At 51.5% G+C, this 22,745-nt stretch overlaps 1 protein-coding gene across 2 annotated transcripts; it reads left to right on the forward strand.

Annotated features, from left to right (window-relative positions):
• On the forward strand, positions 1-22,537 carry CDHR1 (cadherin related family member 1). Of its 2 annotated transcripts, none has more exons than XM_029915733.1 (17): positions 1-137; positions 697-792; positions 1,760-1,905; positions 2,883-2,933; positions 4,115-4,204; positions 5,611-5,697; positions 6,833-6,949; positions 7,946-8,089; positions 9,861-9,939; positions 11,271-11,371; positions 13,948-14,151; positions 14,643-14,795; positions 16,632-16,796; positions 17,286-17,353; positions 17,844-18,072; positions 19,116-19,373; positions 20,105-22,537. In XM_029915733.1, the coding sequence occupies exons 1-17, from the start codon at positions 83-85 to the stop codon at positions 20,639-20,641; spliced, it is 2,580 nt and encodes an 859-aa protein (XP_029771593.1). In that variant the 5' UTR covers positions 1-82; the 3' UTR covers positions 20,642-22,537. The 2 variants fall into 2 exon arrangements, with proteins under 2 accessions (XP_029771593.1, XP_029771589.1); XM_029915729.1 differs by having other exon boundaries at positions 697-788.
• The last annotated feature ends 208 nt before the right edge of the window (positions 22,538-22,745 follow it).

A 22,745-nucleotide genomic window follows, 5' to 3' on the forward strand; every position in this document is an offset into this window, starting at 1 on the left:
GTATCCGCACTCCGCGCGGCCCGGGGCATGCTCCGCGCTCCCGCGCCCGGCCCAGCCAGCGACACTCTCTGCCGGCGGAGACATGAGGCGCGGCCCGCGGGCCGCCCTGGCGCTGGGGCTGCTGCGCTTCTGCCTGGGTGAGTGGCCGCGGGGCCCCGCGCCCGGGGTGGGGGACGAGGCGTGGGGACCGGCACCGCCCGGGTGAGCGCTGAGACCGCGCTCCGGGCCGCTCACTTCCACCGTGGGACTCCGGCTAGGGGACCAGGCGGGGTGGGGAGATCCTTCCAGCTGCTGGGGCCAGGACCGCCCGCTGCCCTCGGCTTTCACCCCACGCCTCCCCCGAAGCAGGTTGGGAGGTTTGGCGGCTTCTCTGAAGGCTGCTGGGGCTGGGGAAGGTGTCCCAGCTCCCAGTGTGACCTTGGCCAGGGCACCGTTACTCTATGGGCTCGGGTTCCCAGTCGGTCCTTTGATGGGTTGAGACTGGCTGCTGCCTGGGTTCTAAGTGCCGAGAGGGTGCGCATCCCTGGCAAGCCAGGGCAAAGCCTGTGCGTGAGGGAGGTGGTGGAGCACCCTCCCCGCAGCTCCCCAGCCTCTGCCTGTCGGTGAGCTGGGACTGGGAAAGAGACTACTAGCCTGACCAGCCTGGGACCAGACGTGTGACCACACTGTTGCGAAGCCTGTCTGTTGTCTTCCTAGCCCAGGCCAATTTTGCCCCGCACTTCTTCGACAACGGAGTGGGCAGCACCAACGGAAACATGGCCCTGTTCAGCCTCCCGGAGGACACCCCTGTAGGTGAGAAGCCCCGGCACCAGCCTCCTATTGGTCTCCCGGAGGGCGGTGGCCCACGTTCCCCTGGACACAGGGACTGAACCCGTGACTCCTCTGAGCCTATGGAGACACCCAGTGCCAGGCTGTGGGTTCTCCTGGGGCACCCTGTTTGTGCTCTAAATTCCCCGGGGCAGCTGCAGAAAAGGAGGTCACGGCTGCCATGGAGACCTAAGCCAGGCCAGTCCTAGAGACCCGGCTGCAGGCCCAGAGACAGGGCTGCCCCAGACAGCAGGCAGTAAGGGAGCGTGATGGTAACCCCTGGGGTTGACCACAGCACTGCCCCTGACTCACTGTGTGACCTTGAGCAAATATACTTACCTCCCGGAACCTCAGATCTTCAGGCTTTAAAGAGGCCTAAGAACATCCAACTTGCAGGGATATGCATGGGGAAGGGAGAAAAGGGGAAAGAGGAGATTCTCCTTTCTCTCTGTCTGAGCTGGGAACTCTGAGCAAAAGGATTGTGGTGTAAATGAGGCACCTACTCAGAAATCCCTGAAGAGCTAATCCAGGCAATGGGGGCACAGTGCTGCACAGTGCTGCACAGTCCTGCCTTACTGGCTTCTCCCTTTTCTCCCATCCGCCATACCCAGGGAACCCCAATCTTGGCTGCTGGCCCAGTCACCAATACCAGACAGAGGCCCTGGAGTTGGGCACAGCAGACCTGAAGCTCCCGTGTAGTCTGTAATATAGATGACAGTCTGCACAGTGGCTGGTCCTAACATCTCACTGACAGTTAGGAAGAGTTCTCATAAAGAGTGGGAAGCAGCCAGCAGGGGTGAGGCCTGCAGGGACTGCTCACATTGGGCGGTCCCTGTGGCACCAAATTGAATATCCACTTTAGAACTAGTTGAATCCTTGTTCCTGAATGGATATCACTTTCAGGAAGAGTTGAGTCCCAGATTCTAGTCTCCCCTTCTGTGTCTCCTTCCAGGTTCTCATGTATACACCCTAAATGGGACAGACCCTGAGGGAGACCCCATCTCCTACCACATCAGCTTTGACCCCAGCATCCGAAGCGTCTTTTCTGTTGACCCCAAATTTGGAAATATCACGTTGGTTGAAGAGCTGGACAGAGAGGTATGGGGAGGTGTGAGAAGTGCTGCCTGCCCGGTGTGCAGACAAACCTCTGTGGGCTAGAAGGTTCTCTGGAGATCATTCCTGGAGAGGTCTTATAAGCCACAGAAAATTGACAGCAGATCAGGGCTGGAAAGAGTGTTTTGTTTTGTTTTTTAATGTAAGCTCTATGCCCAACGTGGGGCTCGGACTCATGACCCTGAAATCAAGAGTCCCATGCTCTGCTGGCTGAGCCAGCCCGGAAAGAGTGGTTTAGAGAAAGGGTCTGAGTTTGGTAAAACTCTACCCCCCACCTCTCTGCATCTTTCTGAACCTTTAGGACATGGGCTACATTTCTCTTTTGAGACCCCACACCAGGCTGGTGGGCCTAACTGACCACATAATTGGACCTCCACCATGGGGTTACTGCCAGCTCTGGTCCGATGGCAGACTATACCAGCCGCAGGCCAGGGTAGAGAACAAAAAGATTGGTCTCAGAGACTGCTGTAGGGACACAGGGGTGGAGGTGTGACAGTGCACCGCTCCCTTGCATCCCCGGGGACCTAGTGACCTCAACACTCTTCCTCATTGAGATCCCACCATGGACTCCAGAGTGCTTGAAACACTGCAGACCTGGACCGTGGAATAGAGAGGTGTGGGAGAGATAAGGGGAAGAAAGAAAAGAAAGGGAAAACCCCAGCTCCCTGGAACTTCCAGCACACTAGGTTAGCACCTGTTCTCAGTCTAGCAAGAGGAGCGTTCTCTCTTGGTGGCTCAATAATACTGAGGGTTTAGGAGAACCCCTGATGTGCCAAGACCTGAAACAAGGTCTAAAGCATGGCCCAGAGGCAACTTTTGGCTACCCTGACTTGCACCTGACTCCCTTGAAATGCCCAGGTCTGCTCTGGTGGGCTAAGTGGAGGGCAGGGAGAGCTCCCCCAGTCTCAGGGTCCCCAGGTACGTCAGATTCCCAGACACTCATCGATCTTTATGCTTTACAGAGGGAGGATGAGATTGAAGCCATCATCAGCATTTCTGACGGCCTGAATCTGGTAGGTGCCCCAGTGCCCACAAGCTGGCCCCCGGCAGCACCAGCCCCCTGGGCCCGACCACAGTTCCCCCTCCAGCCTCCTAGGGGCTCTCTGGCAAACCCAAGCCCACAAGACAGGGCTGCACGGAGTGAGGCCAGTGGGGATGCTTTCCCATCTGCCTCCTCCAACCAGCTCCTGCCCAGTCACCCAGGATGAGCATGTGGGCACCAGACTCTCGCTTCTCACTCACCTCCTTCCCCACAGCCATCACTTTCGCCCAGCCCTCAGCAGTGCCTGCCAGGATGATCACAGGGGTTTCCCGGCTTCCACACTACCTGACCCCAGTCCGTGTCTGAATTTCAACCAGAGCCGTCACTATGAAATGTTAGACCTGGCCACAGTCCCGCTCAGGAAGCACTTACGTAGGCCACTTCCCTCAAGATGAAATCCAAGCCTCAGTCTCACATGCACAGGTTCTCCATCGGACAGCGTCTGCTCGCCCACCTTCTCTCCCACATTCACCCTCCCAGCCCTCTAGCCATACAGCTGCTTATATTCTCTGAACTCACTCTACATTCCACTCCTCTTTGCCTTTGCATGTGTTGTTCCTTCTTCCTGGCATATTTTTCCACCTTCTTCCCTTTCACTGCAAACCTCTGCAGAGCTTAAGGCTCACTCCCGCTGAAGTGGAGTGAAGCCTCCCTGTTGTCCCCCACCAGAGGCTGGGCTAGAGGCCCTCTTCTCAGGGCCTCTGGGGACAGCCTCCTAGACCATGCACCCACAACCCCACAAAAAGGGATGCACTTACCTAGGCCATGGTGTGCATGGTGCCTCCAGAGACGTGTAATGCATGGGCCCTGCCCACAGTCCCTGGCACGCCACTGTTATCACCCTGCACGAGATCCCCACCTTTCTGTTATATATGGACTTCACCCTGCCATCACATCCCGCAAAACACACACCATCAGATTGTGTCTTCTGTCTCTGGGATGGACACAGTGCTTAGGACCAGGTGGTTGCTTAATAAGATTTGTTACAAGAATGAAGAAAAGCAGGAAGGAGGGTAGGAAGGGAGAGAAAGGGAGGTGAAGAAGGAGAGACACCGGGCAGAGACAGACACCTGGGGCATTAGAGGCCACCGTCCCTTTATTGCCCAGAAAGTCTCAACTGCCCCGATTCTTGTTCCCCTTGCCTCTTCTCAGGTGACAGAAAAAGTCACCATCCTGGTGACCGATGCCAATGACGAGGCCCCCAGTTTCATTCAGGAGCCCTACGTTGTCCAGGTTCCTGAGGTAAGCAAGGGGCCCCGAGGCAAGGCCAGTGCACTCCCAGCCCAGACCCATGGCCTGCCCTGTGGGCTGCCCTGTGACCTGACCAAGGGGACCTGGCCCCAGAGTAAGAGCACCCATCGCTCCCTACCCTCTGGAGAACCCTTTCCCGACATGCCCCCCACCTCTGTTACCATCCCCTCCCACATTCATTTTTATCCCAAGGAATGTCCATTAATCATTTTCCATTATAATCATGACGTACATTTATTGTAGAAATGTGAAATATGTAGTAAAGTAGAAAACAGTCTCAAAAATCACCCTCAACCACCCCCCCGCAGCGTGAGACAACATTGTTAACTTTTGGTGTAGTTCTTCCTAGTCATTTTGTGCTTATTGGATTTATTTTGTTTGTTTTATTTACGTTGCTGTGACTCCATTAAACATACGCTTTCTGTATACTATTTTTCACTTAATTTACAATTGTAAAGTTTAGGCAACTGTCAACTTAATAGTTTTCATTGAGGGCATATTCCATCATTTACCAAAGTATTCCTTTATGTTTGGATATTTAAGATGCTTTAAAAAATTTTTTTTAATGTTTATTTGTTTTTAAGACAGAGACAGAGTGCAAACAAGGGAGGGGCAGAGAGAGAGAGAGAGACACAGAATCTGATACAGGCTCCAGGCTCTGAGCTGTCAGCACAGACCCCGATGCGGGGCACGAACCCAGAGACCGTGAGAACATGACCTGAGCTGAAGTCAGATGCTTAACCGACTGAGCCACCCAGGCGCTCCTTAAGATGCTTTAAATTTTTGCTGTCATAAGAAACATCAAATTCTGAACATAAAACTTCCATATGGCTAATTTGAATGATTTCCTTAAGACATAGCCCAATATTCAAAAGGATGAGGTTGAAAGCAGGAGAGTCTGGGAGGTGCTGCCAGATTGCCTTTCCAGAATGGCACGTATCTGCTCTCTCCCCTAGGGTGTGGGAGAGGGTTTGTCTTCCCACACCCCTCGCCAACACTGGGGATTCTCCAATTTTTGTAATGTTTGCTAATTCAGTAGGAGGAAGATATTTCATTTTGACTCTAACCGATATATATGTGATCCCTGGTCATGCTGAATGTGTCTGTTTATGTCCCATTTCCCCATTTCCTATTTAAACCCTTTGTCTGTTTGGAGTCTTAGTTTTGGAGGATGTCTGTTTGCTCCTCCTCTCCCCTTCCTTCTTTCCTGCACTCGCTTGGACGTTGGCCTGTCTCCTCCATGGGTTAATCAACCCTGGTTAATCGTCATGTTTTCACCTCTTTTTAGCCCTTCATGCCCTGACCCCACCTTTCCATGGCTCCTTTACCCCCAGTTCCCTGAGCATTCTGTCACTGCCCCAGGACTGACCCTCTCCCCCATGGCTGTGACCCCTCAGGACACACCTACTGGGAGCAGTATCATTAAGGTCCATGCGGTAGACAAGGACACAGGTTCTGGAGGGAGTGTCACCTACTTCTTGCAGGTAAGGAGGGGCATACTGGTCATAACCAGAGGCCTGGACTACAGAGGACACCTGGATGGCCACTGCCTCCATCACCAGCGTCTCTTCTATTCCCAAAGATTGTCAGAGATGTCACAGCAGATTCACAGGGACATGAGAGGGCCCTGACCAGCCCACCCTGGCCCTCTCTAAGTTCCTCTGCCACCCTCTCCCTTTATCTCTGGGACCCTCAGCTCTCCACCCTCAACCCCTTCCCCCGGAGAGGGTCTGGGCACATTGCACCCACATGAGGCAGAAGAAACTTGCCTGGGCCTAGAATTGTGGAGAGGAAAAAGAGTAAAAGAGGGATCTGTCAGGAGGAGCAGAGCTGCAACCCCCACACCCCTATCCATCCCCCTGACCCACCAAAGGAACCTCCCCTTTCTCTCCAGGCTCCGCCCTCCACACAGCTGCTGCTTCTGTAACTTTCCACATTTAGTCACTTGCTCTCACAGTTGTCCAGGCAGTACAGCTTGGTGGCTAACAACACGGGTTCTGAAGAAGTCTGCTGGAGAGATCCCACTGCCTCCTCGTGGGCCCTTCAGCCCCTTATCTGCCCTCCCAGCTCACTTTCCTCCCGTGTAAAATGGGAAAGATGAAAGCACAGCTTCACGGATTCTTGTGAGGATGAAATACACGTGCAGCTCTGATAAATAGCCTGTGACACACAGGAACCCTTTTCCAGACTGAGGATCATCTTCTGTCCCCACCCACCTTCAAACCCCGCCCCCCCCCCCCAAGCTGCCTGGAACTGGCTCACTGGCACTTATTTGCTGGGGCTGGAAGATCCTGAAGGTTCTCTCCATCACCGTGGTTTCAGAGCCCCCTTCCCTCTAGGTAACAGCACTCTGCTGGCCATTTCGACCTACTGGAACCTCCAGGCAGAGCCTAGCTAGACGCTGAGCAGCAAGAAGTGCTAAGGAAGGATGCTGAGGGGTGGGGGGGGGGGAACCCTAGGCACCAAAAAAGCTGAAGACCCTGAAGGTTAACCTCAACCCCATGGCCGGAGTTTCTGTGACGAAGGCCAGTGGAGATGCCCTTTCAGTAAAGCAAAACGGGCATTTCTGGGCCAGCCTGGGTCCCTCTCCGAGGACCAGCCTGCCCCTCACTTTTACAGGATATGGACGCCACCAAATTTGCCATGGACCGCCACAGTGGTGTGCTGCGCCTCCGACCTGGGGCCACCCTGGACTACGAGAAGGCTCAGGCCCATTTTGTTACCGTGGTTGCCAAGGTAATGAGGAGGCCTGGGGAGGGAGTTTCTGGTCCTTTTTCAACCTTTGTCAGAGGAAGCTGCCCTTGGATTGAAAGAGTTGAGGGAGTGGGGGCAGTTTGGAGGGCTGGAGGTAGGATGGGGATGGGGTAGGGATGTGGCTGCTCAGACCCCTGTTGGACATGGTCTCCAGGGAGGCTGGAGTCTGCAGGTTGAAGAGGGTATAGGACTCACAAGCCAGGGTCCCCTCTGGAGGACCAGGTGGCCATGGCCTGGAAACCCATGCTACCTCAGACTTCCCATGATCTGGCCTCCAGGCACCTCCCTCTCTCTGCCTAGGCTTGCTCACCTCACCCATTCCTCTTTGTGTGACTCTTTATGAGCTTCAGTTTCCTCATCTGCCCACCCACGGATATTTCTAAAGTGCATGGGGTAGGACCTGCAAGTTGGCAGGTGCTCAGCCAAGGTGGCTGCTCCATCCCCTGAGGGCAGGAAACCTCAGCTGTCCCTCTAGACCCAGCATTTTCTTTTCCAGGAAAAGAAAGGCCCTTGCTGGTCACACATTGGCTACAGGCCATCCCACTCCAGCCTGCACCACCTGCCCCATACTCCACTGAGGACTGGGCTCTCTGGGCACACACCATCACGTAGACTTAGGCACGGGCCCAAATCTTGCTCTTAGTAGCTCCTTAGGGGTTTGAGGCGTGGTTCCTGGTGGGAGGGGGAATTTGGCTCTGACCCCGCTCCTCTTCTGCCATTTGTCAGACATGATTTCCCTGGAGAGAGAACTAACTCTCTTTTCCAAAGGAACACTTTTGAATGCCTGCTGCGTACCAGGCACTGACTAAAGACCTCTGTGCATCATCTCATTTAAATAACCCTTATGAGGGGGGAATTATCTCTAGGTGATACAGGAGCAAAGGCAGGGCAGCTGATCTTGAGGCCAGTAAGTGACAGAAGCCAGATTCTACCAGAGTCCAGAGCCTAACCTCTCTTCACTCTTTGCTACTTCCCCAGGATGGCGGAGGGAGACTCCGAGGGGCTGATGTGGTGTTCTCAGCCACCACCACGGTCACAGTCAACGTGGAGGATGTGCAGGACATGGCCCCTGTCTTCGTGGGCGCACCCTACTATGGCTATGTGTATGAGGATACCCTTCCGGTAGGTGGCTGTTCCCCCATCCCATTGTCCCCTCCAGATGCCACTACCCCTGTGTCCCCTGTGGCTTGGCCCTGGGTCACCCGCTTCACATGGCTGGCTCTGGGTTGGCTCACACTCAGCCCATGAACATGTCCCTTTGCCTGTGGAAGTGTAGGGGGGAAGAAGCAGGTGTGGTGTGTAGTACCTGCCAGGTGCCAAGACTGTGACAAGAAACCCAGCTGCAAAGATTCGGCCCCTCAAAGGGCTGAGAAGAGAGGCTGACAGGTGGCCCATGGCCATGGTTTGGGTGGGGCTTATCTACACCTTGTGGGAGTGATGTGGGGGGTGAGATTCCTTTGAGCCTCCCTGACTCTAAGCCTATAGCCTGGGGTCCTTCAGACCAGTAGTTCTCCCACAGTTTGCTGCCGACCTGCCACAACCCTTGTTAGATGTCATTGTCCAGCGGGCCCGGCTCCAAGGCCAGCCTCGGATTCCTCCCGCTCAGTGTGGTCTTTGTCTCTGGTGTTTTGCCTACTATGCTTGTCTTCCAGTCTCTCAGGAAGGGTACTGCCCCTGGGACTGGCATCTGATGCCCGGCCTCTCCTCTACTCCTGAGCCCTCACCAGCTCCCCCAGCACCCAGCCCATCTCCTCACTGTGCCCTTAGCCCTCTGGCTGATAGGTGCCTGCGGGGCCTGATGCTCCCTGCCTTTCTCAGGTCAGCCCGGGTGCTGCTTTCCCTGACATCTTTGGTTGGGATGGGAGCTCCCCTACTCTGCTCCCACACGATGCACACCCCTCCGTGGGGTACGTGCATGTATTTACCTGCCCCCCAGGTCAGCCGGACCATGAGCTACCATTAGGCAGAGATTAGGCTGGAGGAGCTAAACCTCACACAGCAGCAGCTGAAGGACTCTGGAACTGAATTTCATTCTGAAGTTTTCCTTCCCAGGCTCTGAGTATTGTAGGCTTTATGAGACAATACAGACGCTCACTGAGGACCCTTCATGTGCTGGGGGCAAGCTAAGATACCGCTTCTCCAGAAGCTGGAAGCCAAGTGGCAGAGAGGAGCACGGAGTGGAGGGAGACATGCCAGGATCCTCTAGGGGCCGCTGAAGACAGGCCAGGGGGAGGCCAGCTGTCCTGCCAGGATCTAAGGCGGAACAGTGTTGCTCAGGGAGATTAGGCAGCATGTGGCAGTCAGGAAGCAGCCATGGGGATGGACAGGCTGAGAAGTGCCTGAGGAGGAGGCTAGAAGGGGCGACTTGGGAACAGGCTTGTTAGTTGTGGCATCACTGCCCAAACCTGTCAAAGGGCACTCCAGCCAGGGCCACAGGAGAACATCCTGGTTCCCGGGCTTTGCATTAGACCTCTGTGCCCAGCCTCCCTCTCACCTGTCTGACCTCTCCCCCCATGTACCCCTGCAGGCAAAAGGTGGACGAGGTAGCGAGAGTGAAGCTCAAGGGTAGGACAGTAGAGGCCAGAGCTGAGTGTGGTGTATGAGAGTGGAGGAGTGTGAGGAGGAGGCCCACTCAGGATCCTGCATGTCCCTGGGCAGCCGTGTGCTAACCTATGTGGTGGGGAGATGCCGGGCTCAGGCTGTCTGTCCCTCCAGCCTGGGGAGTCCAGTGGGTGCTGTGATCTCTCTGCAGAGCAGGCACGGGACCACACGGAGGCCTGGCCCTTTTCTTGGGTGGCAGTGGGACCTCCTTTCTGATGGGGGCGGTTATCTGGAGAGAGGGGACCCCCAGCATCACCCATTGGCCTCAGGCAGCTGCTTCTGTTCCCCGAAGGGCTCGGAAGTACTGATGGTGGTTGCCATGGATGGAGATCGGGGCAAACCCAACCAAATTGTTTACAGCCTCTTGAATGGTGAGTCTGGGGGGACTTTGGAGATAGGCCTATCTCTGGGCTGTGTCCTACACTCTGGGTGACCACAGCAAGCTTCCCAGATCTCTCTGGTTCTGTTTCCTCATTTGTAGAACCACAAGTACAAGATGCATGAGACAGGCTGGGTCTATCTAGGAGGTGATGAGTCTTCTTGGACATGTCCTCCAGCCCCTGTCCTATCACTCTATCCAGCAAAAAAGGAGAAGCATGGGGTTGGGTTGGGGAACTGAGAGGAACATGTGAGCCACCAACTCGCGTCCCTTTACCCTAAGCACACGCTGATTTACAAGAGGGAGTGGCAACATTTCTAGTGCTTTTTAGTTACTGTGTTTTATATTCTCATACTTAAAACTGGCCTAGAGCATATAGGTGAGTTAAAAGAATTAAATGCAACGATGATATGGCATTTCCTATTACTAGCTCTGTTTATGGAGGAGCAAACTGAGGCTCAGAGAAGCTAAAGGACCATCCCACATTCCCACTGAACTTGAACCTAAGTCTTCTGGCTCCAAGTCTGTGCTCTTTGCACAACTGAGCAGCCACGGAACAGGTCAGGCTGGCCCGGGTGGGCTCTGTAGCCTCCAGCAGCTGGTCCCTGAAGAGCTAGGCCCCTCGGTGGGGTCATCGTGCCTGGTGCCTGATTGCAGACATGCATATGTCTCTGTGTTCTCATTCAGACACCATCGCCTCCCCAACCCTTTCAGTAGGATATGCCTGGTGCACACACTCCCTCCAGTGGCTCATGCATGCCTGAACTTGCCACCATCACATGCAGCCTCCTTTCCCCAGGCACACAGACCCTTGACTGCCTCCTTTCCCCTCCCCTACACTGCTGCAGTCTTTACACAATTACTAAGCATCCCCCCCACCCCCATCTCTTCTCTCCTCTGCCTCTTCTGCTCCTCTGCCTGTAGCCCCTGGCCTCTTTCTTCCCTCCCTCCCTTTCTCGCCTCTCCCTCCCCTTCCTTATCTCCCTTTCTCTGTATCCATTTTTCCCTCTCTTTTTCTATCACATACACACACATGTGCATACACACATGAACACACACAACACAGAAGAGAAGTGGAACCGGAACCCAGACTCAGAAGTGAGTTTAAGTCTCAGTTCTACACTTGATGTGTAATCTTAGACAAGTTACTTAGCCCCTCTAAGATTCAGTTTCCTCATTGGCAAAATACAGATGATAGGATTACATTCTATAGAGACTTCAGTGAGGTAATGCCTGAGGAGCACAGGGCAGGCTACCTGGCAATGCTCCCCTGCGCCTCCCGTGGCCATGTGTGGAGCTGCAGGGCACATCTTTCCTCAACAGGGACTGATGGAGCCTTTGAAATTAATGAGACGTCTGGAGTCATCTCCGTCATGCAGAGTCCTGCCCAGCTCAGGAGAGAGGTGTATGAGCTGCATGTACAGGTACCCTCCCTCTATCTTGGCCTTTCTTCCTGCCCTCCAACCCTGGAAGGACCCAAAGATGATGCAACCCAGGATCCCCACCACCACCCTACCCTTGGCCCAGGGAGGGAGCTAGATGTTGCTCCAAAGAGCACCTATGTCACATAGCCTGAGTGAAGGCTGCAGCAGACACACACAAAGTCTCTGGCAAGGGGAGACATGAATTCACTGAATCAGCAATGCCTTGAGTATGGGTAAGACCCAGAAGGCGGAGACTGGTGGAGGGCATCGCTGGCGGGGATGGGGGCAGAGTGCAGGCACTGTGGACTAAGAAGCCCCATGAGATAAGGCTGGAGGTGATGTACACGTGATATGCTGGGGAAGCAGCAAGGAGTCATGGGATGGCAGCAAAGAGTGTTTAGGCCACATGTAGACAGATAAAATGGTTGGATCCCAGGCTGGGGCCAGAGGAGCAAAAGCCTCAGATACGAGGTATAGGTTTTTCCCCAGAACAGGGCCAGTTCTATGGGCGTGTAGCCTATGCAGTCACACAGGGACCACCATTAGGAGAGTCCCATGTTGGGTGTAATGCTCTGCTCTTGCTGTCTTGAAATTCTTAATAATTTTTTGAAAAAGGGGCCCCATCTTTTCATTTTATACTAGGTCTACACCTTATGTAGCTGGTCCAGCCCTAGAACAGTAAAGAGCCATTGAGGGGTTTTGAGCAGGATTAGAGAAAAGCTCACTCTGGTTGCTTTAGACCAAGGTGATTCTCAGATTTAGAGAGTTTGGCAAACAAAGATTTCCAGACCCACTCCTGCCAACGGGAAATGGGTGTGTCCAGAGAAATGCAGGACTCTGCATGTTCTGAGCTCCCAAGTGGTTCTGGCACCAGTCCCAGGAGAGGGTTTGAGAACACTGGTCCCAACTTGAGTTTGGAGGGAACTGGGTGAGAGGCAGGGAGGCAGAGCTATTCATCAAGGTGATAAATGGAGAGGGCCTGTGCAGACGAGGGGAGGTGGAATGGCATGAATAGATAAAGTGCCAAATATGGAGGAGGCAGACTCCACAGAATGTGGCTGTAAGGAGTGAGGGAAAGGAGAAGGATGAGGGCTCTGGGGTGGAACCATGCCATCAGGGGTGCAGGAGAAGAAGTTAGGTAGGACAGGCATGGGGCATTCTGCTGTCTCTGGGATGCTCAGGTTGGAACACACAAGCTTGGGTGGACAAGTGTGGAACCTGGGAAGACAGTGTCTGCAGACAGTGTCTACGGAAGAATGAACTTGGGGAATCGGATCACCCAGAGCATGGCTGTGGGGACAGAGGAGCCACTGGCCAAGAACGCAGCTGTGGGAGCTTCAGAGGCTGAGTGAGGAGTGGGGGCAGGAGCAGGTGGAGGAAACCAAGGAGAGATCAGAGAGGTGGCGGGGAGCCTGCAGAGAGCAGAGTTCCATTAGCAGAGGGCTGGAACCCTCGGGAAGGCAAAAGAAGTTGAGAATGCTACATGCAGCATGGAATTTAGTGTGAAGTATTTCAGTTGAGGATGGGCTGAGGACCAAGTAGGAATTAGGAAATGGAGACAGACAGCAGGTGTAGGCTTCTGAGAAGGGGGTTAGGGCAGCAGCTAGGGTGTGATGGAGTGGTGTCCAGGGAGCATAGTAAGACCAGAGAATGCTTACAGAGCAAGGGAAGGGAGGTTCTTGATTGTCTCTGTCACACGGCGTGGTTCACACAGAGCCTGTGGATTCTCAGCCCTGGCTTTGCAGCCTGTATTAGTTATCGGTTGCTGCATCTCCACACCTCCCCTCTCTGCAAACTCCCCCTGGCCAAATGGACACCAGGATAGAATGTGGCAGAACTAAGGTTTGAACCCAGATCTGTCTGGCTATATAGAGGGGCCAGTGTGGTGAGATGGAGAGACCACTGATTAAGAAATCAGACACATGTGAGTTCTTCCCAGTCCAGTTCTTCTGCTCACTAGCTGGGTGACCCCAGGTGACTGCTTCACCCCTCTGTGCCTCATCTACAAAACAGGATTAGTGATAGCACTGTATTGTTGCCTATGGCTGTTGTAACATTACCACAAACTTAGTGTCTTAAAACGATACACATTTATATCTCACAATTGCTGTGGGTCAGGATTCCAGACTCAGCTTAGTTGGGTCTTCAGATTCAAGATCTCTCAGGTAGCTACCATCAGATTATTAGCCAGGGCTGGATTCTCATCTGAAGGCTTGACTGGGGAAGGATCAGCTTCCAGGCTCACATGGTTATTGGCAGGATGTAGTTCCTAGTGGGCTGCTGGCTAGAGGTCACCATTAGCTCCTTGAAACACAAGCCTCCACAACATAGCTCCTTGTTTCATCAGAGCCAGCAAGGGAGAGAATCTGCTAGAAAACAGAAGTTACAATCTTCACGGTCTAATCACTTAGTATACCTCATCACCTTTGCCATGTGATGTCAGAAGCAAGTTGCCAAGGAAGGTCATACTTAATGAGAGGGATTTACACAAAGGCATGGATACCTCAAGCTGGGGATCCATGGGGCCATCTCTAGGTTGTCTGCCACACAGCAGTGTCCACCTGTCCCTACTGCAGGTGACCGAGGTCAGCTCTGCAGGGATCCCAGCCGCCCAGGCCATGGTCCCAGTCACCATCAGGATCGTGGACCTTAACAACCATCCTCCTACCTTCTATGGAGAGAGTGGACCCCAGAACAGATTTGAGCTGTCCATGTATGAGCACCCACCTCAGGGAGAGATCCTGCGGGGACTTAAGATCACTGTCAACGACTCAGACCAGGTGTGTGGTCCTGCCCTCCACCCTGTCTTCCAAGAAGCCAAAGCTGAGAGAGTGTATCAGCCTTCACTGCTTATGTCCTAGGGGCTTGGCAGGTCACAAAATGAATAAAATGATGGTGAAACCAAGAGAGAGATGTGTGAGAGCTAACCAAAGACATATAGGTTAGCCTAAAGACATTCACAATTGATTAAAAAGTAAAGCCGGTCAAATAAAAGCCCCTCTGCATCTGAACCTGCAGAGATACATTTGTGAATGAATCCTGTCACCTCCTAAACCTAGCAGAGGGCCAAGCTGTCAGTGTTTGTTACCTTGCTTTGTTCTCACAGCCTGCTAAATCCTTCTGATCTTTAATGGCCTGGCCTAGAAAAGAAATAATAGTACTCAGCTCCCAGAGCTAAGGGCATATGAAGTCATCTTGCTTAGCATGACTATCTAATGAGTTTCTATTCTCATTCATCTTCCCTGTTTCCTCTCCAATTACTGTTGCCCAGGGAGCCAATGCCAAATTCAACCTGCGGCTGGTGGGACCTGGGGGCATCTTCCGAGTGGTCCCACTGACAGTCCTAAATGAAGCGCAAGTCACCATCATTGTGGAGAACTCAGCTGCCATTGACTTTGAAAAGTTCCAAGTGCTAACCTTCAAGGTAGGTGAGACTTTCTGTACAGTCTTGAATGTGAGGTGGGGGCGGGGGAAGGTCATGGTTGCTCATAGCAGCTACTAGATTCATTCTTGACGGGTCCCTATCACCCTCTGCCCTTCCTGGCCCTTGATTTTTCCTCAGCCCCTCTGCCCCTCTTGCTGACTGGGGGACCAGGAGTGTGGGAGAAGAAGAGGGAGCAAGAGACTGCTCCCACTGCTCACATAGCCTCACTGAGTTCCCAGTTCTAAATTACGACTGTCCCCAGGAATGCAAAGGTGTTCAACGTGCCCTGTTAATAGATTGAGAGAGAAAAACTATTTGATTATCAAGATAGACATATTTCTCAGGGCACCTGGGTGGCTCAGTTGGTTAAGTGTCCTACTACAGCTCAAGTCATCATCTCATGGTTCATAGGTTTGAGTCCTGCATCAGGCTCTATGCTGACAGCTCAGAGCCTGGAGCCTCAAATTCTGTGTCTCCCCCTCTCTCTCTGCCCCTTCCCCTGCTCACACTCTGTCTCTCAAAAATAAATAAACATTTAAAAAAAGATAAACATATTCCTCATATGCATTTGATATCTGTCATCAATTCTGATAAAAATTTTAGCAGAAGAGGGAAAAAGGACTCTTTTGTATCTGTGATTATTTAAAATGATAAACATATATAAGTAATGCATATTATAACATAAATATATAAATAACATATAATAATAAAAATGAAAAACATATGCTTCTTTTATATTCAAACTGTTATAATTATTTATAATTATACACACATAACGCTACAGCCAACATCATTCTTTAAAGTGAAGTTCTAAAACCAGTCTGTGAAGTCAGGAACAAAATAAGGACGCCTGCTATCACCACCGTTATTTAACACTATTCCTGGAGTAACATTATTCCTGAATAAAGAAAGGAAATAAGAGATATGAATATTAGAAAGGAAGAGACAAAATTATCATGATTTGTGGGTGGTGTTATTGTTTGCTTAAACAAATCTAGGAAATGTTTGAAAAACAGAAACACATTAAAGCTGCTAACATGATTGATTACAAACTTAATACACAAAATTCAAGAGTGTTCCTACATAAATAATAGCAAAGAGAATAATGGAATAAAAGGTTCTCTCTTATAATAACAATTAAAAGATAAAATTCCTAGGAATTAGGCTAACAAGAAATACGCAGCACCTAAATGATAATGAACACAATAATTAAACAAAAAGATATAAAGAAGGCAAGACATGTAAAGGTGCACCTGTTTAAAGATGCAAATTCTCATTAAGTGAATAAAGAATCCAATGTTGTCCCAACTAAGTCTTACCTGGAATTTCCTTTGAGGTGGTGAGAAACTTCGATGTAATGACATAGGTTTTTATCTAGAGGAATAAATTTATAAGAATAGTCAGGAAAACAGAAAGAAAAAATATAAGGCAGGAACTTCTCTAACAAATATTAATTTATATTATAAGACAAAGTAACTTTTGAACTTGAAACTAAAAAGGAATATGCAAATCAATGGGACAAAAGAAATTGGCCCAAATAGAACTGTAAGAATTGTAAGAACTTGTGGGGAAGAGCACTGGGTGTTATATGTAAACCATCTTGGTAATAAACTATTTAATTAAAAATTAAAATAAAAAATAAAAAAAAGAAAGCAGGCTTTACAAGACAGTGGTCCTTAGAGGTGCCCCCTGCAGGTGGTGGCGGGCATCACAGGCTGGTGGCTCAGAGTAAGGGCCAGGTAGGTGGTATGGGACCTGTGCCAAGACAGGAAGTGGGAAGGCTTTCTGCCTGGTGACTGCCACCCAGACAGGTCCTTGTTTTTCTTCCTTCCCCAGCTTCTGGCCATTGAAGTGAACACTCCGGAGAAATTCAGCTCCACAGCAGATGTTGTGATCCAGCTCCTGGACACCAACGACAATGTCCCCAAGTTTACCTCCCACTACTACATTGCCAGGATCCCTGAGAATACCCCGGGGGGCTCCAACGTGGTGGCTGTCACAGTGGGTTGGGGACTGGCCCAGGAATTGGGTCTGGGGTGGGAAGCCCCCACTAGAGGGGGCCTGATGAAGTCAGAAAAACCTGGGTTCCAGTTTGAATTGCAAAGCCCAAACTCATTAACTGTGTCCTTGGACAAGCTACTGACCTCTCTGAGGCTCAGTTTCCACTCCTGTACAATGGGGATGACAATACCCAGGACAATAAGGAGGACATAGGCATAAACCCTCAGCTCAGGGCACAGGATTCATTTCCTTTTCCGTCCTCATTTACAAAGAACGGACACATGCCTTTCAGATCTAAACCTTGTATTTCCCAGTTGAGATCTCCTGGGCAGAAAACTAAGGCTCCAGAGCAGGCCTCCAGATCAGTTTCTCCCCAGTTGGGTAAACCCCAATTTCCCCTGTGTTGCCTTGAAAGCAACCATCAGGCACATGAGCTGCCAACATGTCCTGACAAAAGGCAGGTGCCAATCAGAGATTTCTCTCTTCCAGGCTGTAGATCCAGACACAGGTCCATGGGGCGAAGTCAAATACTCCATCTATGGGTCCGGAGCAGACCCGTAAGTAGATCCAGAATGCTGGACAGGGCCTCAGGCAAAGGACTGGGGGTGGGCGGGGCAGAGGGGCAGAGGGGATCTGTGTGGAAAGCAGGAAAGGGTTGGAGAAATGAGCAGGAGGGCAAGGGGTGATGGGAAGCAGTGGAGAGCCTGGGGCAAAAGTTCTGGGATCTGAGTGAAGAAGGGTCACCATGATGGCCTGGAGCTAGGGAGGGCAGGCCCTGGAGGAGAGGGAAGGGCTGAGTTGGGTTAAGTTCAGGGTTAATAGGTGGATGAGTAGATGGGTGGGTCAGCACCCTCAGTCAGACTGCAAGGTTGAGGACGGGAGCAGGTAGGCCACCTTGGGGAAGCTGCATAATACGTTAAAGGCAGCTCATTCCTGCAGTCCAGTGTGTGTGTGTGTGTGTGTGTGTGTGTGTGTGTGTGTGTGCATGCGCGCACATGCGCACACACACTTATGCACACCCGCGCCTGAGCTCCCTGTGCCCTGCAGCTTCCTAATCCACCCATCCACCGGAATCATCTATACCCAGCCCTGGGCCAGCCTGGATGCTGAGGCCACCTCCAGGTACAACTTCTACGTGAAAGCAGAGGACATGGAGGGCAGATACAGCCTGGCCGAGGTGTTTGTCACTCTGCTGGATGTCAATGACCACTACCCTCAGTTTGGAAAGAGTATCCAGGAGAAGACAATGGTGCTGGGGTCCCCAGTGAAAATTGAGGTGAGCTTTGAAGGCAACTAAGCCTCCCGAAAAGCCTTGTTCTGGCTGCTACAAGAAGCACTGTGGTGTAAGAATTTATTTTAAAATAAATGTTAGGGTTGCTTAGGTGGCTCAGTCAGTTAAGCATCTGACTTTGGTTCATGAGTTCAAGCCCCGCGTTGGGCTCTGCACTGACAGCTGAAAGCCTGGAGCCTGCTTCAGATTCTGTGTCTCCCTCTCTGTTTGCTCATCTTCTGCTCAAACTCTGTCTCTCTCTGGCTCTCAAAAGTAAACTTTAAAAAATAAACTTTATTGGTTTCCCTCTATGAGTAAAGGATCTTAAGGTATGTTATATATCCCAACCCCACTTCAATCCAGAAATAGCCTCTAAGAAAAAAGATATTTTTGCTGCTTTACGAAAGAAACAATTGAGGCTCAGGCAGTTTTTTTCTTAAGTTTATTTATTTATTTTGAAAGAGAGAGAGTGTGTGAGCATAATCAGGGTCGAGGGAGAGAGAGAGAATCCCAAGCAGGCTCCATGCTGTCAGCACAGAGCCAGACGTGGGGCTTGCACTCGTAAACAGTGAGATCATGACCTGAGCCAAAATACAGAGTCAGACGTTAAACTGACTGAGCCACCCAGGTTCCCCAAGGCTCAGGCAGTTTAATTGCTCGGCTTGCCTTTGTTCACACAACTGGTCGGCCTGTTTCAAAGCAGTGCTCTGTTACACTGTCTTCCAAATATGGAAAAAACAAGAACTCTGAAACCCAACAGACTTGACTTCTATGTATCCACCCTTAGACAAGTCCTTATCATTCAAGCTTCTGTTTTCTCACAATAACTACTGCCCAGACTTCATCTGAAAGTAAAATGTACTCATGCATGTAGAGGACTCGGCTCAGACCCTGGCTCACTCAGTACTTCCCTCAACTCCAGTCCACTCACAGTAGGGTTAGGACCATTTCCCATCAACCCAGCCAGCGACATATGACACATTGGTTTAGCCATGGCACACAAGTAGCATTCTCAAATCACAGCTCTGTCTGTCCCTCCTCACATGCAGGCCACAGACCAGGATGCAGAGGAGCCCAACAACCTGGTGGACTATTCCATCACCCACGCAGAGCCAAGCAACGTGTTCGACATTGACTCACACACAGGGGAAATCCGTCTCAAGAACTCCATCAGCTCCCTTGATGCTCTGCACAACATTACAGCTGGTGGGGACTTCACGTGGTCCCTAGAGGTGCAGGCCAAGGACCGTGGCTCCCCATCCTTCAGCACCACAGCCTTACTCAAGATTGACATCACAGACACAGAGGTGAGTGCCAAGTCTGGGTCTCGAAGAGGTCAGAAGGCCAGCTCAGGCCTCGCTGAGGCATGGTCAGAAAGAGAAGGACCATCTGTAGCCTTCTTCCAAAAGACACTCAATGCTAACAAAGGCTGCCTGTGCCATCAGATACATAGGCTTTGGAATCAAGTTGAAATCTTAGTTTTAATACTCACTGACAGTGTGACTTTGGGCTTGTCAAGCCTCCACTTCCTTTCCTACAAAATGGGAATAGTGATGGTTCCTTCACATGGGTGTTAAAAGGCAGAAGTAAAACCATTATGTACAGTTCTCGGCTCAGTATCTGGCAGAAAATCATCCCTTAAGGAGTTCCTGATACATTTGGGCAGATGAGGCCCTCCAGAACTAAAGGTAAGCAACACCCCAATCTCTCAATAAGAGAGCCCAACTAATGTAGGAGATTTTAACCTGAAAGAAGTTGTTTGCATTATGCTTGCTCACTCTCTCTCTCCTTCTCTCTCTCTCTCTCTCTCTCTCTCTCTCTCTCTCTCTCTCTTCCTTTTTCTGGAGAGCTGCATGCATCACATTTTTTCTGTGTGCATTTTTTTCTGGAATGAAACCCAAAGTGCTCATCAGATTCTCAAGGGATGCATGACCCCAGAAATGTTAAAAACCATCAGGGTTAAGGGGAGCTCATGACCCTTGCCTCCAGGGACAAGGAAGGAACAGCAGAATGCAGTTGGGGGGCTTCTCTCTTCCAGATGCTGTCCCGAAGCCCCATGGCTGCCTTCCTGATGCAGACCAAAGACAACCCCATGAAGGCTGTGGGTGTGCTGGCTGGCATCATGGCCATCATTGTGGCCATAACCATCCTCATCTCCACCGCCACCTTCTGGCGCAATAAGAAGTCTAACAAGGTCCTGCCGGTGCGGCGCGTGCTCCGTAAGCGGCCCAGCCCTGCTCCTCGTGCTGTCCGCATCGAATGGCTCAAGTTCAAAAGGACCAAGGCCGCTGCCAAGTTTGTGCTCCAAGAGGATCCTTCCAATGAGAACTGCAACAACAACAGCCTCGGAAGCACACTGCCCCCCAAAGCCCCAGCTCCCCCACCACTCCCCACAGTGGCGTCCAACATGGGCACAGCCCACTGGACTGTGCCTACTGTCTCTGGCTCACTAACTCCTCAGCAACCCCAACGGTCACCAAAACCCAAGGTGGGAAGCCCCATTCAGTCAGCTCTGGTCTCTGAGCTCAGGCAGAAGTTTGAGAAGAAGAGTGTGGGTAACAAGGCTTACTTCTAGCATGTGTCCTGTGGACCCTGATTTCCCAGCCCCAACTGTCCTACTACTTGGGCCATGCTCCCCACCATCTGTCTGCTCCCTAGGGTCACCTCTGTTTTGTATAATGATATAAACCCTATATCCACGGCTCTGGACATGCCTTGGACAAGGGATTTCTCTGTTTATGGGGTGCAACTAGCAAAGACTTTCTCATCACCCAGATCATTGGCACAGCTGTGATGCTCCCCATTCCACCGAGGCGGGGAATCGACAAAGAGCCAGCTCTAAGGTGTCTTCTACTCACCAACCTCAGACCTCAGTCTCTCAGGTCCTCCTGGGGATTTAGCATCCTCAGTCAAGGAAGAGGGCCCTGGCCACATGTGACAAGGCCATCTAGAACCTAGATCCTGAAGCCTCCAGCTAACAGCCGGAGCAGGAAAAGGAGGCTTAGTTATGGCTAAGGTTGTGATCAGTTGACCCTTGTAGGCTGTAGGAGAGCAAATGCATCGGGGCAGATGGCAATGCACTGAAAACTCACACTGACTGTGGGGCTATTCCTCAAAGCCATTGGAAAGATGTAGGATGGTGTCTGAGCAAAGACTGTGGACCCCTGCTATACTTGTGTGGGACCAGAGACATAGGTATGGGATGGCCCCAGCCAGAGCTGTCCCAGGGGGGCCCAGAAATGTCCAAGCTAGAGCCATGGCAGTCGTCCTAGAGAATCTGGAAGAGCCTCAAGGCTCCTACCTGAGGTGCTGCCCCCACCCCACCCAGGAGCCCTTGAAGAGACAGTGCAGGGCTGAGATTTGGAGAGACTTCTGTTTTTATCCAGCTCTTCTGCTCACATGGCAAAACCTTGGGAAAACTGCTTAAATTCCCTGATCACTCCCTTCCTCCTCTCTAAAATGAAGAAAGTAAACCCTGGCTGACTCACCTACAGGCCCAAGATGAGGATTGAAATAAATATGTGGTGACAAGGGCTTTAAACCCCATGAAAAGCAGCACAAATGCAGAGTATTTTTCTGCAGACTAGTTCTCTGGGCTGCAGCTCCTCCAGAAAGTATTAGGAGCCCTTCATGCCATTCTGCCAAGCACCCCCAGGAGGTCCTGTGCAGGGTTTGAGTACAGCCCCTGATCTGTGGCAGCCAGAGCTGGATGATGTCCTTGCCCTTGACTCAGGCTCCTCCCATCCAGTTATCACCCCCACCCCCACCCCCATGTAGCCCTGGCCAGCCACAATCCGAGAAGACCAAAGCTGGGTGGTACATCGAGCCCAAGCCTCCATTTTGCCAAAATGACAAAAGTGAACTTCCAAGAGAGGAGCAGTTGCTGGAGGCTGCACAAGAGGTTGGTAGCAGAGACCTGGGCTAAGGGCTCCTGACTCCTGGACATTGTCCTTTGGCTGGGCACACCTCGTCAGCTTGTGACAATCTCCTCCCAGGAGAGAAGACAGGCAGGCCTCTATGTTTAATGCAAAGAAGTTCCACCTGACTTTAAGGGAAGCTGCTCTGTAAGGAATCTAGACACATGCAGGGAGAGGGAAGTAGAATGGTTCTTTGCATCTTGCCCTCCCCTCCCTAACAACCACTCTAGGGTATCGTCAGTGATTTTATTTAAACAGACTAAATGCACATGTGGTTTTCTTGATTTATGAGTCTGTGTTTTGAGGTGTTACTCAGTTATGCTGGTGTGGAAGCTCCTTGCTGGGCTTTCTGCAGTCCGCAACCCAGAGTGTATTAAGAGGTGATTTCCAAAAAGCTGGAAGCCCAGAATGAAACCAACAGGCATGTTGCAGCCTGTATTTCAGGAGAGGGCTGTGCTGGCTCATGTTTGCCCTCTGCAGGGAATACAGTATCTTTACTATTTGCATGCAATCAACCTCTTTTGTAAATGGTGAATAAAGTCTGTTAAGCAAGGGCCCAGCTGACCTCCCATTCTCTGCTTACATACACATTGGCTGACACATAGAGACCAGTCTCCCTGGCAGCCAAGCTCGCCCTGCCTTCTGGCTCCTTCAGTGGGTGAATCCATCCATCTTCTAACCCCCAGATCTGACTCTCTGGAGGTCTACAAAATTTTGTCCACATGGTCATGCCTATACCTCTAATGGCAATACATTTGCAGG

The sequence above is a fragment of the Suricata suricatta genome, chromosome 2 (genome assembly GCF_006229205.1).
Source record: "Suricata suricatta isolate VVHF042 chromosome 2, meerkat_22Aug2017_6uvM2_HiC, whole genome shotgun sequence".
Lineage (NCBI taxonomy): Eukaryota > Metazoa > Chordata > Mammalia > Carnivora > Herpestidae > Suricata > Suricata suricatta.